Source organism: Drosophila navojoa, chromosome 2 (assembly GCF_054131105.1).
Source record: "Drosophila navojoa isolate 15081-1374.11 chromosome 2, UAZ_NAV_1.0, whole genome shotgun sequence".
Taxonomy (NCBI): Eukaryota; Metazoa; Arthropoda; class Insecta; order Diptera; family Drosophilidae; genus Drosophila; species Drosophila navojoa.
The window spans coordinates 7,218,073-7,233,005 of record NC_142890.1 but is presented as its reverse complement, the minus strand read 5'-3'; the positions used below and the strand labels follow the sequence as shown (position 1 = coordinate 7,233,005).

General features: G+C 36.5%; 1 protein-coding gene across 3 annotated transcripts in view; it reads right to left on the bottom strand.

Annotated features, from left to right (window-relative positions):
• The window catches only part of LOC115562432 (disintegrin and metalloproteinase domain-containing protein meltrin), a 38,564-nt gene extending 23,942 nt beyond the window's left edge, over positions 1–14,622 (bottom strand). Inside the window, exons 1-2 of one of the 3 annotated variants that reach the window (XM_089265445.1) lie at positions 14,511–14,615; positions 13,659–14,048 (exon numbers count right to left, since the gene is read on the bottom strand). In XM_089265445.1, the coding sequence (XP_089121571.1) occupies positions 13,659–13,809 (151 nt within the window). In that variant the 5' untranslated portion in view covers positions 13,810–14,048; positions 14,511–14,615. Of the gene's footprint in view, positions 1–13,658 lie in introns of all 3 variants that reach the window. The other 2 variants (XM_089265444.1, XM_089265446.1) reach the window with 2 other exon arrangements.
• Positions 14,623–14,933: the final 311 nt, after the last annotated feature.

The following is a 14,933-nucleotide window of genomic DNA, read 5'->3' as shown; positions in this document are numbered from 1 at the left end:
TTTTAAATGTTATATACCCACACGCACGCAGACCACAAGTTAAGTATGTGTAAAGCAATTGCGGTTAGTGTTGACCTTGGCCAATGTGGGCAGGCATACACTTTGCTACAAATCTCTTATGTTTATTGTTCATGCACAATAAAGTGCGATTAGATTCGTCTGAGCAATAAAATTGCTCTCTATGAGTAAATATTTATGCATTTAATATGTATTTCGAAGAAGAAATATAATTAGAATGCATTCTATTAGTGCTATATATTTTAAATAAATAAATCATTAGAAGTCATGCTCTTCTTCATAAAGCAAGAAGATTAATTTGTCAACTGTGTGTCATCTATCTAAAGAACTTAACCTTCCACACACTTCCAATACAGTCAAGTCTCGATAATTGGTATTCCTCTAAATCGAAATTCGCGATAAATCGAAAAAGATCAATCTCGATAATTATCGATAGTTTTAATTTCTGTGTAATTTGAAGAAAAGCTGATCCCCTAGCCATTTCGAATTATTGGCACTGGACTGATTACATAATATACAATATATTACATACTATATACTACACTATCCCACATTAACTCCTTCATATTTTGTAATATCTTGCTAGTTGCACTCAAACAATATGCTGCAGCCCAGTCCAAAATCAATATTTGCTAATAAATATATGTAATGCCAAAAGCCGCAATCAAAACGAAACAACAATAAAGTCAGTCAATAGAAATTTGTGCAGAGCTGACCGTTAATTAATAGACCTATTGACCATTCAAAATGTGACATCATATGATTTTGCGAATCATTTGCGCTGTGGTAAAAGCCTTGAATAAGCCACGCCATCAATAAACTGCAATTGGCCAGCAATAAATGGCCCAATATGCAATTTGATGCTTTCACAACTCACAATTCACACTTTTGACAGTGAGGCCGAAAATGTTTGCATTGAATGGAAAATCTGGATACAATAAATTGCAATTAATTGCCGTGATTTCTGTTGTTGTTGTTGTTGTTGTTGTTGCTGTTGCTGGCTGCCCGTTGATTATTTGCACTTGGCTATGAAAGGCTGGCCATAATTGCGATGTCAACTTCAACATTTCCAGACGAGCGACGTAAAAGGCGACTCGTAGTCGAGTTCAGTGTACGAATTTAATTGACTTTGAGATGCGAAAGTAACGCATTTAACTGTACAGAGTACTTGTATATAACGGTATATATCAATATATATATACATATATAAGTGTTGCATGCTGTCATAACTTGGTTAATTGATAAACGCGACGTTGTGGGCGACCCTCGCTAATTGCGTCGACAACAACAATAAGCAGCAAATGTTTATTACATCAACAGAAGCCATTACATCCTTCATCATGCTCATTCCCTCGCACTTCTCCCTCCTCTGCTCGCAGCAACAGGAAACACCATAAATTAAGAGCGCAGGATGTGAATGGGGCCGTGGAGTCAAGGCAAATATTTAATAACATTTTCAACGTTGCCTTCGCCATGTCTTCCTCTTGCAGTGCTCTTCGTTGGGAGGGGAGGGAGAGGGGGTGCATTTGAATGCATTTCTTACACCAAAAACATTTCAAAAACCTAAATGCCAGCCACGCCCATCTCAATTCGAACATTTTTTAGCTAGTCAACAGGCTGCAACACACCTTGCATGAAGAGCAGACGATTTAATGTGCTCTAAGCCAAGTTGCAATGGGGTATATATGTTACCTATATGACATTTTATATAGGAAAATTTCTGGTTTCATTTTTTGCAAAGCATTATAAATACATAACTCAAGACTTGACACATCGATTTAAAATAAAATTAATAATAAAAGTGTGGAAAATAAATATATGACTAACAGTAGATCAGAAAATGACGATTATAAGATGGAAGTAGAAAGGAATTTTAACAATATATGAATGTATGTACATATTTAATGAAGCTAATGCAACAAATTTATTGCATAATACAACATATAAATAATATATAAATATATAATAATAAATGTATAAACATACAATCAACTCAGAGTTTGTAAAATGTGGGTATATCAAATGCATATGCTTATCTAAAGTCGGTTTAAATTCTCTTTGTGCTGTTTACCGCCTGCTTCTTGTGCTCTCTGTGTGTGCGTGTGTGTGTTTGTGTGTGTAATTTGAGGCACGCCTTTTGTTTGCCACTCAGCTGCATGCAACAATGGGCCAGGTCATGTCATGTCACAACATATCATGCTTCATGTGTGCAAGTAAATAAGTTGCCCCACAACTTGTCAAGGCCACTGACAGAACCCCTCCCCCTCCTCTTCCCCTCTAGTATAATTTTTAACCCGATCCTGGCACATGACATCAGCCAAAGGCACACACACGCACACTCACATAACCTAACAAATTAAATTAAACATAATTTATGCGCTCATTTGCTAGAGGGAAACTCAATCTGCTCGCTGCATCTCGTTTGACAAAACCAGGCAATGCTCGTATATATTTTGAGCATTACATTACATTATTTTTTTCGTCTTCCCAGAACTGGACATGCAGAAGGATGCAGCCAGCTGCAGCCAGACGACGCCCTTAGTTCTTATCTTAAATATGGGCCCTCATCATCGCAGCTCTCTCTCTCCCTCTCTCTCATTCTCTTTTCTTAATCTATACAAATTGATGGGTTGTCCATTGATTAAGCCGGGTTGTCAAGGTCGGCTCTCGCATAGCCAATGCCAAATATATAAAACAATCAATAAATGAGATTCTACATATACTATATATATATATATATTATAGAGATTGATCTGCTGTATATATTTCTGATTTCATATGTGGGTCAATTTATAGAGTCTGTGCGCATTGCACATTTCTTGTACTCGCGAAAAAAGTGAAATTTAATGCACAGCAAATCGAAAAAATCAATGCGACGACTTTCTTTTTGATTACCATGAACGGACGGATGGCCGGACGGACAGACAGGTAGACAAAGTTATAATAATGAAAGCGATCAAGCCATGCATGACGCGTCTCTTCGTCTGGAACAATTTGGTCATTGAACACGGCAAACATTTTCAAAGATCTGTCTGAAATTTTGTAGCTCTTGCAAATGCGAGACGGAAGTGTCTTCACATTAGCTGCGTGGGCAGCGTGCTAACTATATATAGATACATGTATGTATATATAAGTATGTATATCTATGTAGATATTCTATATGTGCTAGTTAATTGAAGCTAATTGGGTTATAACTTATAGCCTCAGGTCTTATAGTTAATTAATCGCGCATTGGGAGAAATGAATGCAATAAGTACAGGCGCTTCTTCTCTCTATATACATATACATATATATGTATATATCTATATGTATCTATATATACAGTTACTAATTGAAATTGTTTGACTTTTTATGATGAAGATGCTGCGGCTGCTGCCTGGTCACCGGTTTGACCAGTTCGCCGGCAAAAAAAAAAATGAAAAGTGATTCATAAGCATTTTGTGTTTCCACGAAATATTTGCTTTTTCATGCTAACTGTACAGTCAGAATATAATTTGACGTTTCACAAGATTGAGACACAATTGGCGGCGCTTGTTTTTCTCAATCTTTGCATTGGACCAACGCAGCGACGCCCCCTGACCCAATTTGATTGAGCAATTTGCTACTTAAGTCGATTGCCACTTATTAGATTTTGTGCTGTTGCGCTCATTTGCATCTGTATGCGTATCTGTCAGATACTCCCCTTCACACTCACTATCTCGCCCTCGCTCTCTCGCTCTCTCGCTCACTCCGACTCCACTACTCTTGCTGCTTATCAATGTTTGGCTGTGCGTTGGAATTTGATTTGTCAACAGCATGTAGCTTGCATTTATTTCAGCTACTCAGGAATCGCTAAATTGAGATACACACGCACACAGAGTGTATCTGTGAGATACTTAATGCCTTGTTGTTCTAGTGCGTAATTAAAGTGATTATCTCTTGAGGTAATTTATCATATTAAGCTTATTTACTGTTGAAGTCGACAGGAAGCTTGTCCCAAATAAATATACATACACACATACAGCCATGCATATGTACATATGTATGTGTTATATTCGAGTACTTGTATACGACGGGGCTATCATCCAAGTTGTTTTACACGCAGCGAAAGTGCTGGGGCTTTCACTTTCAAGCTGCCCTGTCATAAAGTTCTTCTAGACCGAATCTTATCTAATCAATATCTAATAAATATTCTTCCAAAATTTATAGATTCGACTAAATTGTCCATCAAAATGATTGCTCCTAATCGATATTGAATTAAAAATTAATGGTTTACAAATATTTGTCTAGAGTAAATAAATATAAGATCCAATCTGATATCGAATTATAAAGTAATATATTGTAGGCAGGAAATGCGACCTATAAAAGTTTTTAGAGTGAAACACAAAATGTACGGTTAACTTTTTGAGTAATTTTGTTGATATAAGAAACAAAGGATCGGCATGTAGCTCTTCAATCTACTTATATCTATATTTATGAGGCGCTTTTACTGCTGACACAACAGTATTCGTCTCTGTCGTTGGATTCGGGGAAAAGCCTGGCCCACAAATATTCTCAAGGAGCGTTCAGTTCACCTCCTCAAGTCAAATATTTATGCAATATGTTGGCAATTTCGAGCAGCAATCAGGCGACTGTTTGTCTGCCCTGCAAACGGCAAACAAATAAGCAAACAGACCAACAAAAATATTCATGTGCAATGCACAATCAGCAGCCGGAGCGTGGAGTTCGTCTTCAACATATGAAGCATTTTGTCATTCGATTCTTATGGGAATCTCCCGGGCCCTGCCTTGCTGCCTTGCTGGCTGGCTGGCTAGCTGACTGGCTGGTTAGATAGATGAATGGCTTCTTATCGGCCCAGCCGTGGGCGATATGCAAACAGCTTACTGCAATTTCCGACATAGATTGCAATGCAATTAGCGAATTGGAGCAGCTTTTCGTCGTGCAGAAGTGGAGCGAATCAAGTGGGGGGCAGCGTTTGCTTTATCAGCTTGCTCAGCAGCAAATGGATAATTGAACATATTTATAAACAATTGAATCCAATTAAATCGTAGCAGCGTTTAGTATGTAGATGGCTTGAAGCAATAAAACAATCGCACGTCAGCTGACTCACAGCCAAGTTCTATAGACAGCTGACTCACCTGCCTAACAGCTCACCTGCCCATCTGCCTGTGCGATCTTGTGCCCATTGTTGTTAGCTATGGAAGTCGTCAAACAATGCACAATGCACACATTGCACAGCTTAACTTATTGTTGACCTTTGAGCTGCTCGTTTTGAGCTTCTTAGAAATTGAGGCTGATGATTCAGTTAACTAGATTTACTTATTATAGAATATCTGATTAATAATTGAACTAATCAGAGTTTGTGGTAATTCAGGTTTAAATTTTATATAAATTTTGTGGCTATTCGTGCTTAACTTCAATGAACACAACATTTTCCTATGAAAAGAACAACAATTAAATATCGTTACTGCTCATAATGAAATCGTAAATAGCTTTTGTGTTTATCAACTTCCCTAGTGAGTTGGCATTTAAATTCACATCCGCTCTGTCTATATGCCTCGAGCACATATTTATAATAAACTTAAGGATTGCTTTAAAGGAAAACAAAAACAAGCAAAGAATGTCTGATGTGATCGAAAATCTTATACTCTTTGTAGCTGAAGACAGGTTGAATAAATGAATGAATAAGTGAATGAATGAATGAATTGGCAATTGATTTTTGGTATTTCTATCGTGGCATATGAATAAGAATTTTAATTTGCAAAAAATTCGCAACTTTCTCTAGATAAAAAATATATATGTATATATTTTTTTTACCTTTTTTGTTGTGCAAATTTCAAAAAAGTTTTTGTAGTCTTCCCTAATTTATATTGAATACGACTGTATGTGCTGTCTTTAGCGGTTCTATGACTGAGAAGCTTTGAGGCATATGATCTTTAGATAAATGTACATACAATTGATTACATATGACTATATATACTATATACTTTATGGGTTCATTGTCCAACAAGTCAATCGCTAAAACCTAACTAAAACTTACTTATAATAAATATTTATATAAATGTAAACACATATGCCACATAATTAATGACATTTGGAGAATGGCTTCAAGCTTAAAAGCAATTACACACTGTATTACATCTTATATAACCGTTGCAAAAATACTTTTACTAATACGCGCTAATGAGTGTGCTGAAGAGAAACGAAGCCAAGTTTTAGTTTTTCATAAAGAAACGTGCCAATTTAAGAGCCGAGTGCGAAATGCGCTTAGGTAACAAAATACATCCACATCTACGCTGAGTCACGGCCCAGAGGGATGTACTATGTATATGTACATAGATTGGTTTCTGTGCAATACTTGATCGAGCTTAAACGAAAGCACTTAAGACATTCAAGCGTATCGAGGCAGTTGATCTAAATACTGCACCCAAACGTTTATAGGATGAGCGAGAATAAAAGAAGAAGGAAGGAAAAAATAAATGAAAATTTTATTCAAGCAAAGAGCTGAGCAGCTGAGCAGCTGAGACTTTGCCTTTGTTTTTTGTGCTCTTATTTTGTTTTTTCCTTCTTTTTTATATGTTTATCAATTAACGCGCCCAAACAATGGCAACGCACTCAGAGACGCCAGCGTTTGCTCTAATCTCGCCCCAGCCGGCAAACTGGGCGCAACATGCTTTGTCCGTCCGTCTGGCACTGTCCGGGCTACTTTACGGTTCGTTGGCTTGCTGCTCAAGTAGCGCAGAGAACAGAGCAGAGCAGAGCTGGGCAGAGTGTGTCTGATTATCAGAGTAGCGCGTTTATGCTGCAGATAAACTAAGAGAACTTCTGGTCTATGGACTGAAGCTCTCCCCCAAGAACCGGTAAATGCAGCTGTGTATATGTGTGTGGGAGTGTGTGCATGTATGTGCAGGTCAACAAGCTGCCAGTCCAATGTTATGATCCACTCACATAGAGATGCAGCGCACATTGGCAGATCCCCAAAGTAGCTCAGTTAATAATAGAAACAAATATAGAACGCTGAATATCTGTGCACTGCAGTTCTCTAAGGCAACTTTAATGGAAACTCATGGGTAGATTTATCTCTATAAGTAGAATATTTTAGACTCTTATAAAATATAAGATATGTAGATCTTTTTGTGAATTTTTAGATTGCTTCTGAAGTCGTTGAAAGGAAAAGTCTTATAGACTGTCGTTTAAGGAAATGTAGTTACTACAAAGGAGAAATATATAGATCAAGATATACATATATATTAGAGTTGGATTGTTAATTTAATTATCACTTGGCGCTCTCTAACTCTGCGTTCTTAGATGTTTATAGTTAGGAATGAATTTATTAGTGGTTTTTTAGTTAGCCGCCAAAGAACTTACGTAAGGTCTGTCTTTGAGCTATTATGGTAAATATTTACAAGTTGCACAACTGCTGCTGCTGGCTGAACTTAGGTTAATGAGTTTTTAAGTTATCGTAAAAATGTTGAAATATCTTATCTTATAGTGAGTCAATGGCAGCGAATAGAAGCTACGAAATATTCTTAATGGAAAATAAGAATATCTTAAATAGATATTCTATACTATGAAATTAATTTAACTAGATTTACTACAAACTTCCATCAAACTGATTAAGTTGATGATTTAGTTAATTGCTTAACAATAATTTTGGAGTGATGTGAGGAAATGTTAAAGTAAACACAAACTTTTAAAAGGTGTTTTATATTGTGTAAATTATAAAAAAACAGTGTACGAAACGTAAACAGAAAATTTGTCGAGTGTTGCAGTTCAGTGAACCTCGACGATGGCGACATCACACTGTGGATATCGTAGCACTCGTTGTTGTTGTTGTTGTTATTGTTTTGTTTAGTTTTCAAAATAAGCACACATGTACACACCTACGCACACACACACACACACACATAGCCATCAGTAAAAGAGCAGCAAAGCTGATTGCATGACTGATTCGATGTCAAAAATTTGCCTCTTTTTTTTTTTTTTGCTCAATTGTAAAGTTTTCCTGTTCAACGAAATGAAATTGCAGCATTTCGCAAATGATTCATGCATTCAGTTTAACCACTGTCCGAATAAAATATAGGTATGAATATTGGCCAAACCCTTGCACGGCAGAGCTACTCGCTTGGCCAGTCTAGCGTGTTGTCGCATTTCCGTTGCAAACACACATGAATGTATGTATGTATGCATGTATGTATTTATGTAGGAATGTAACTGTGTAGCTGGCACATTTATTGTACTTAGCATCATTGTTCATGCCAGTCAGATGGAAGACATTAGGCAGATAGCTGAAAGCATAAATTAAGCAGACCCAGACAGCGTCATACAAAGCATTAATATACCCTGTAATTAACCACAAAAAAACTCTGGGCGATGGTAGAGTCAGACAAACATAATGATTGAGCTGTTACGATTGTATTTCATTAATCATTCAATTATATCGATATATATCGATTCAATGATAAGTTACAGCTGTGAAGTAACTCAGCCACTTCGATTGCTGCACTTTGAGCGTTGCTTGTTTATATCGATTAATTATCGATTTAGTGATGAACTTTTGAGACTAAGCTGTTTATTAAATGAATATTTTGTATTGCTAGCCTATTTTACAGGGCATCTTCTGGTTGTTAAACATTATTTATGTAAATGCTGCTCATTTCCATTAAGTCCCCACGTTTCAGTTATTATTTATTTTTCTACTCTCACTGCGCCTCATTCTATGCTTTGCATTTTGTTTTGTTTTCAGTTTCTTTTTTTGATTAATCATCATGCACACCTCCGTTTGGAATTTCTCAATCAAGGCGCTGCATTGTCAATGGCTGTCTGCAGACTTGTGAGCATTTCCGTGTTTTGATTACCTCCCTGACTGAGCGTCTGATTGAAGTAAACCTCAGCGAGAGAAACGATTCTCATCATGCCTTCGAAGATAACATAAACAAAGCATTTTTTTCAAGTGCTTTGAATATGAGATGGAAATAGAATGCAATGCACAATTAAGATCTGAGGCAGTGGGAGAGAATATTAGAGAATTTGTCGAAGGCATTGACGATGTTAATGATTATTTATGGTTAGAGTATTTATATCTTTAATTATTATTAATAGAATGACCAGAAACTAATTGTAATCTTAAAGATATTTTGACCATATCAGGCAATATAAGAGCTAAATTATTTTATTAAAGATACTATTTGTAATCTTAAAGATATTTTGACCATATCAGGCAATATAAGAGCTATAATATTTTATTAAAGTGTTTCTTTATGGCCATTGGAGCACAGCTAGTGCAAGTTACCCAAAGCGCTAAGCTTTAATTTCCTGGCTAGTCAGCCACTTCCCCCGAATTGGTTTTGCTGGTGACTAATCCGCCGGCAATGAAAGTTAGCCATTGTCTGTCAGCTGTAGCCGGAATCCACCCTGCCGGAGGATACAGTCATAAATAATCGTGGCCAAGCCCGCCTTATAGTGAATACACCCCAAAGAACTTCATTTATACACATATATTGTTTGAGTTGCACTTCTTCGCATGTGTCACGCATTCATTTGGCCATAATCCAGGCGAATGAGAAACTAGTTGGCTGCAGCAACCCTTAGCAATTATTGAGCCGCTTTTGTGGCACGTGTCGCAGTCAAAAGTTAGACCGGAGTCTCGAGTGCAACAATTATATAACAAAGGCCGCAACAAAAATCAGATTACTTTTATTGATTTCCCTTTAAATTATTCAATTTGTAATGCCAGAGCCGTGATAATTTGCGCCGGCAACAATGCCGCCTACACAAGAAACACCTACGCGCCCTGGAAACACCCATACATATATACATATATGTATATATAAGGGGCCTGCCACACCGTACTGCATCTGGCCATGACTCCTGCAACGGCTTGGCTGCTCATGTGGCAAGCTTTGACTAGTATTAATACAAAGCAGCTCACACAGCCACTCGAGCCGCCATCCATTAATATGCGTCATTGTTTTTGTGGTCCCGGCCTGGTACGCCTGCTCGTGGGAGCGCATTTACTGACACGTTGTCTGCCACCTTAAATGCAATTTGTACCTACAGTGATCACTCGGCAATCAGACAGAAGTGACACAAATTTAGATAAATATTTTGGTTTTCATTTTAGTTTTATAGACTGCATTCACTGAGAAAAGACTCGGTAAAAACTTCCTGATCTGATCTTAGCGATCCCTTGTTGGAATCAATAATATATTAAAGGCTGTTCTTGATAACTCATTAACTAAGTATGTTTTTTTTTTTGGGTAACATAATTTAGAAATAATTATACTTAAAGAAATTTAGTATTTTGTTTTATTGTTAGTATTTTTAAGTTAAAAGTTTAATTAAATGCAATAATTTCAACTGGTTCGTTAATTTATATATTATATATTATATTATGTACATGCATATATCATACTATAATCATTATAACAATATATGTAATATATTTTTTGGCCAATATTATATTTTATGAAATTAAATAAATATTAAATAGGAATAGTTTTTGGTAGTGCATGAGCATACCTGATATTCGATATTGTCTTATACATAAGATATAGATATTATATTATTCAATCTTTAAAGAAATTATCACAATTGAAATATTCTTCAAAGTTGAAGAGTTACATTTATCGTTAGACAACTGTAGAACAAGATAACGACGCATCTATGCTTACACTCTAGTAATTTGATTCATCAACTCGAGTGGTCAGCATAGGCAGTAAACTAAGCTCCATGATCATCATCATCATCATCATCATCATCATTATACGTCGTCTTCGTCTTGGGTTAATTGAAAATCAACTCAATTTACGGCTGTAACATTTACATTTACATTTACACTCGTATTCACATTCACATTTACATTTACATTTATATTTACGCACAGCTCTTGAGCACGGCTAGCTTCAAGCTTGACTTGATTGAGTCAGGTCAAAAGAATTTAAATGGACACACGCACTCTGTGGCAATATCTTGGCGAGCAGCACTCAAACGGAAGCCGGAGCATGCATATTCCAACGTGATCCAACTTCACTCGGCCTCCTCTGTCCATTCGTTGGCATTTGCATAAATTACGTCTTTCAAGTGGATTTCGAGCGTTGGTCACCCCAGGAGAACGTGCCTAAGCCGAGCTTCGTTCAACCCAAACTCAATTGAGATCGTCACAGCTTGTATTCTTCGTTCGTAATTAGACAGACGACAGCTAATTAGAATGGAAAGCAAAACACGAATACAAAAGATGTTCAGATGCACGGAAGATAAAAGAGCTCAAGGAAATGGACAATTTGATCAATTTGCTACTGCCAGACGGGAAGAAGTTCAATAACTTGGATGCCAACAGAACAAAGTATCCCTTATAAGTAATTGTTATGATTAGTTTTATATATACATATGTATATGAGTTAGGAGTGATATTGATAGATATCTACTTTGTCATATGCATTATAATGATTATGCTTTACATTTTATATATAGTTCTTTGTATTTAGAAACCATATCATATCACCATATCATCATATTGAAATTTCCTCACAAAGTCTGAGAGTTTTTAGAATTCCGTTCTGTTTGGAGACATTTTAAAGAGTATAAATCAAGCACTTCAAAGTTTCAGCTAAGCTTTTTCAAGACATTTACATTAATAATCAAAAGTTTATTTCCGTTCTTACATTGAAATGTCCGTTTGTCAGGGCATTGCATCTTCGATCTTTCCCAGCTGATAGACATTCTATCTATTTTTGCAATTATTTAGCAGGTAATTGGCCTCGGTTATAAAATGTGCCTCCCAAACTTGTTGCTATCCACTTATATGTAATTACCATTACCTCACTGACAGCTTGATTGTGTCATTGTTGTATATTAAAAAAAAAAAAAAAAAACAAGAAAGAAATAACAGCAACAAACAGAAATGGCAAGAGCTAAGTTGGCAACGTTTTACCCACACACACAGACTTGGCCACAAGTCACATTGAAGTTGGCCAAAATGAATGTGCAAAAGCCGCGCTGACCTTATGAGGGCCACCATATTAGGCATATGATTCTATATAACCGATATAGGCACAGACAAAAAACAGATAGGTACAGTGGTCGCAAAATGCAATCAAGCAATGTACAACAAAAAATAAAAGAAAGTTTAGGCATTTAATTTGTGAAAAAAAAAGAGAAGTATATCAAGATAAATGGCAAACAATGAGAGTAAAAGTAGCACGCAATTCCACCAAAATATATATGTATATAGGTATATGTGCATATATATAATCGATTTTTTGCTATTTGGCCGCAGACCTAAACATAAAAGTCGGCTACGTGAGTGAAGGTATTAAATAAAATTTACATTAACAAGTTAAAAGAAAAACATGAGGAGAAACTTGATTTGGTAAACAAAAAGAGAGAAACAATCTAAACGCGTGAAGCTAGCGCCTTCATATCTGAGTTACTACGTGAGATTTTGATAAAGCTGCCGCTTTTGATAAAATCAGCATTTAGGCACTAAGCAGCAGGCACACACACACACACTTACACACTCATGCTACAATAGACAAAAGGTTGACAAAAAAAAACTACTTTTGCTGATAACTGAAAAGTGAAACAAGTGCTCCAAGACATCAAGCCCCAGCCACAGTGGAGACGTTGACAAAGGCCAAGCGAGCGGAGACCTGAAGGTGCACGTGCAATGCTGACAAAGAGAAGACTCAACTATTATACTCTTGATAAACTTTGACAGTACACGACTGCCAAATACTCTGCGTACAATGAAAACTTAAACCAGTGGCAAAACAATAAAGCCTGTGATACTTGTAGTGCTGGGATTCATTTTAGTTTTATGTAAAGACTGAAAGTTGAAAAGAGTCACGAATTTCAAGATTTTTAGATTTAGGTGAAACAAACTTTGGCTTTATAATGTGAAAGGTAAGCTTTTTATAAAAACCATATGGAAAAATATATAATAATAATATAAATTATATATATATAGAAATTATTCAATTGATTAATACAAAAAGGACTTTTTAAAGAATTTTTAAATGAATTATTTATATATTATATATTTCTTTATTTATCAAGTTAAATTATTTAATTAATTAATTACAAATTGTTGATATTTATATATTATTCATAGTAACGCTCATTTGTATTTTAGAAAATCTGTGAATATTTCATTTAGTTCCAGAATGAATCATATCTTTACAATCCTCGCTCGCTTTGTCTTATCAATCCGTAAACAAAACGAAGATCTACATGCGGAATCAGGTTTTACAAGCTCAAGGTTAGTAAGAGCTCAACAAAGGTAGCTAGACAGACATTGGTTAAAAATATTGCGAGGAACATCTAAATGAGCATCTTAACAAATAATTAAGGCCATAAAAATTGACGTTGCTTTTACTTTTGTTTTTAATACCAACACCGATTCATGTGCATAGTTAAAGTTTTATTTGACAGGCAACGCTTTACATTCTTGATTAGCTGTAGTTGCTCACAAAGTTTGCTCCACTGTGCGCAAGCTCTCTGAACTTGATTGCCAACTGGTTTTTTTTTTTGTTTCCCTTATTATTTTTCTTTGAGCAAAACATTATTTAAATGAGTTCTGTTCGCATATTTTGCTCAGATACTGCCAGAGGGAAAGTCGATGGCTTAGGGGAAGTTCCTGTACCTAGACGTAGCGCACTCACCTTTTGACTCCAAGTTGTCAGCTGTGACGACAGCGACGTGTTGCAAGCATATGTTGAGCAACAGCAACGGCACCAGCAGCCGCAGCGGCTGCTGTAGCGGCCGCAGCGACCGTTGCAACTGTGAATGTGAATGGGAAAGCGGCCGAGGCATTTTCCACACGTTGTCTTTAGAATCCAGAGCAATTGGAATAATTCTGCTATGCGGCTATGTCGTTGCTGCTCCTTTATTTGTAGAATGTCGGCGTTTATAGTAAATTTTCTTCTTCTCGACTGCAGCGGCAGGCAAATGCGATGACATCACTCGCACTTCCCGAGTCAGCGGCTCTGGTGGGGTGGTAAAGCCGTTCAGGAAATGGTCCTAAATGCTGCTGACATCACTTGGCGCTGTGTCTGCTGCCAATTGGATATGAATTTCGAAAAAAAGAAACAGGATGCAGCGCAGCAGTTCACAAGCACTCGGCTACAACAACAACAATAATAACAACAGCAATAACTGCAAGCACTTGTGCACACGCACGCACACACTCGCACACACACACAGTGTACGCACTCCCGGCGCGCTTAAGTGTAAACAAAAGCTGATACCTTTATTTGCATGTAGAAAAAAACATTTATAACGGCATTGATATTTGTGTTGCGATGTGTACGTGTGTGTGGGTTTTGTCTTCGGTTGTTGTTGCTATCTCTTTTTTGGCATTGGGTGTTTTTGATTGCGCGTATGTTGTGCCCGATATATAAAATATTATTAAATTTTTGCTTATGTTGGCTTTTTAATTGTTTGTCGTTAATTCAATTTATTTAACACTCTAGGTTGTTTTGCAAAGGCAGTGACACTTATACATATACACACACTTGCATAGAAGCTCTAAACACTGTTACGCTTCGCGCTGACACAACAAATTAATGCGAAAATTCCCGTGCGACGCACCCTACACATCAAGAGTTATAATGAAACTGACGAAAGTTGCTGTGTCTTTTAACAGTGCTGTAAAACCATACGAAAAGACAAAGACAGCTAAGTCCAGGGCTGAAACATATCGGTATATCGATATACACTGTTCAGCAGTATTTTTTGTTTCGGCGATATGAGCAAAACAGTGTTAATCGAAAATAGTGCATTAATGGACAGTAGCTGGTATGTATGAAACTAAATGTTTTTAGTGGCTTGCTTTAGGTATGTCATTTCTATTAGGCGGGATGTTTGAAATCAAATACTTACTTATTTTCCTTGAAAAATAAATGATTAAAAAAAAAAACTGTATATTAAGGTTCTTA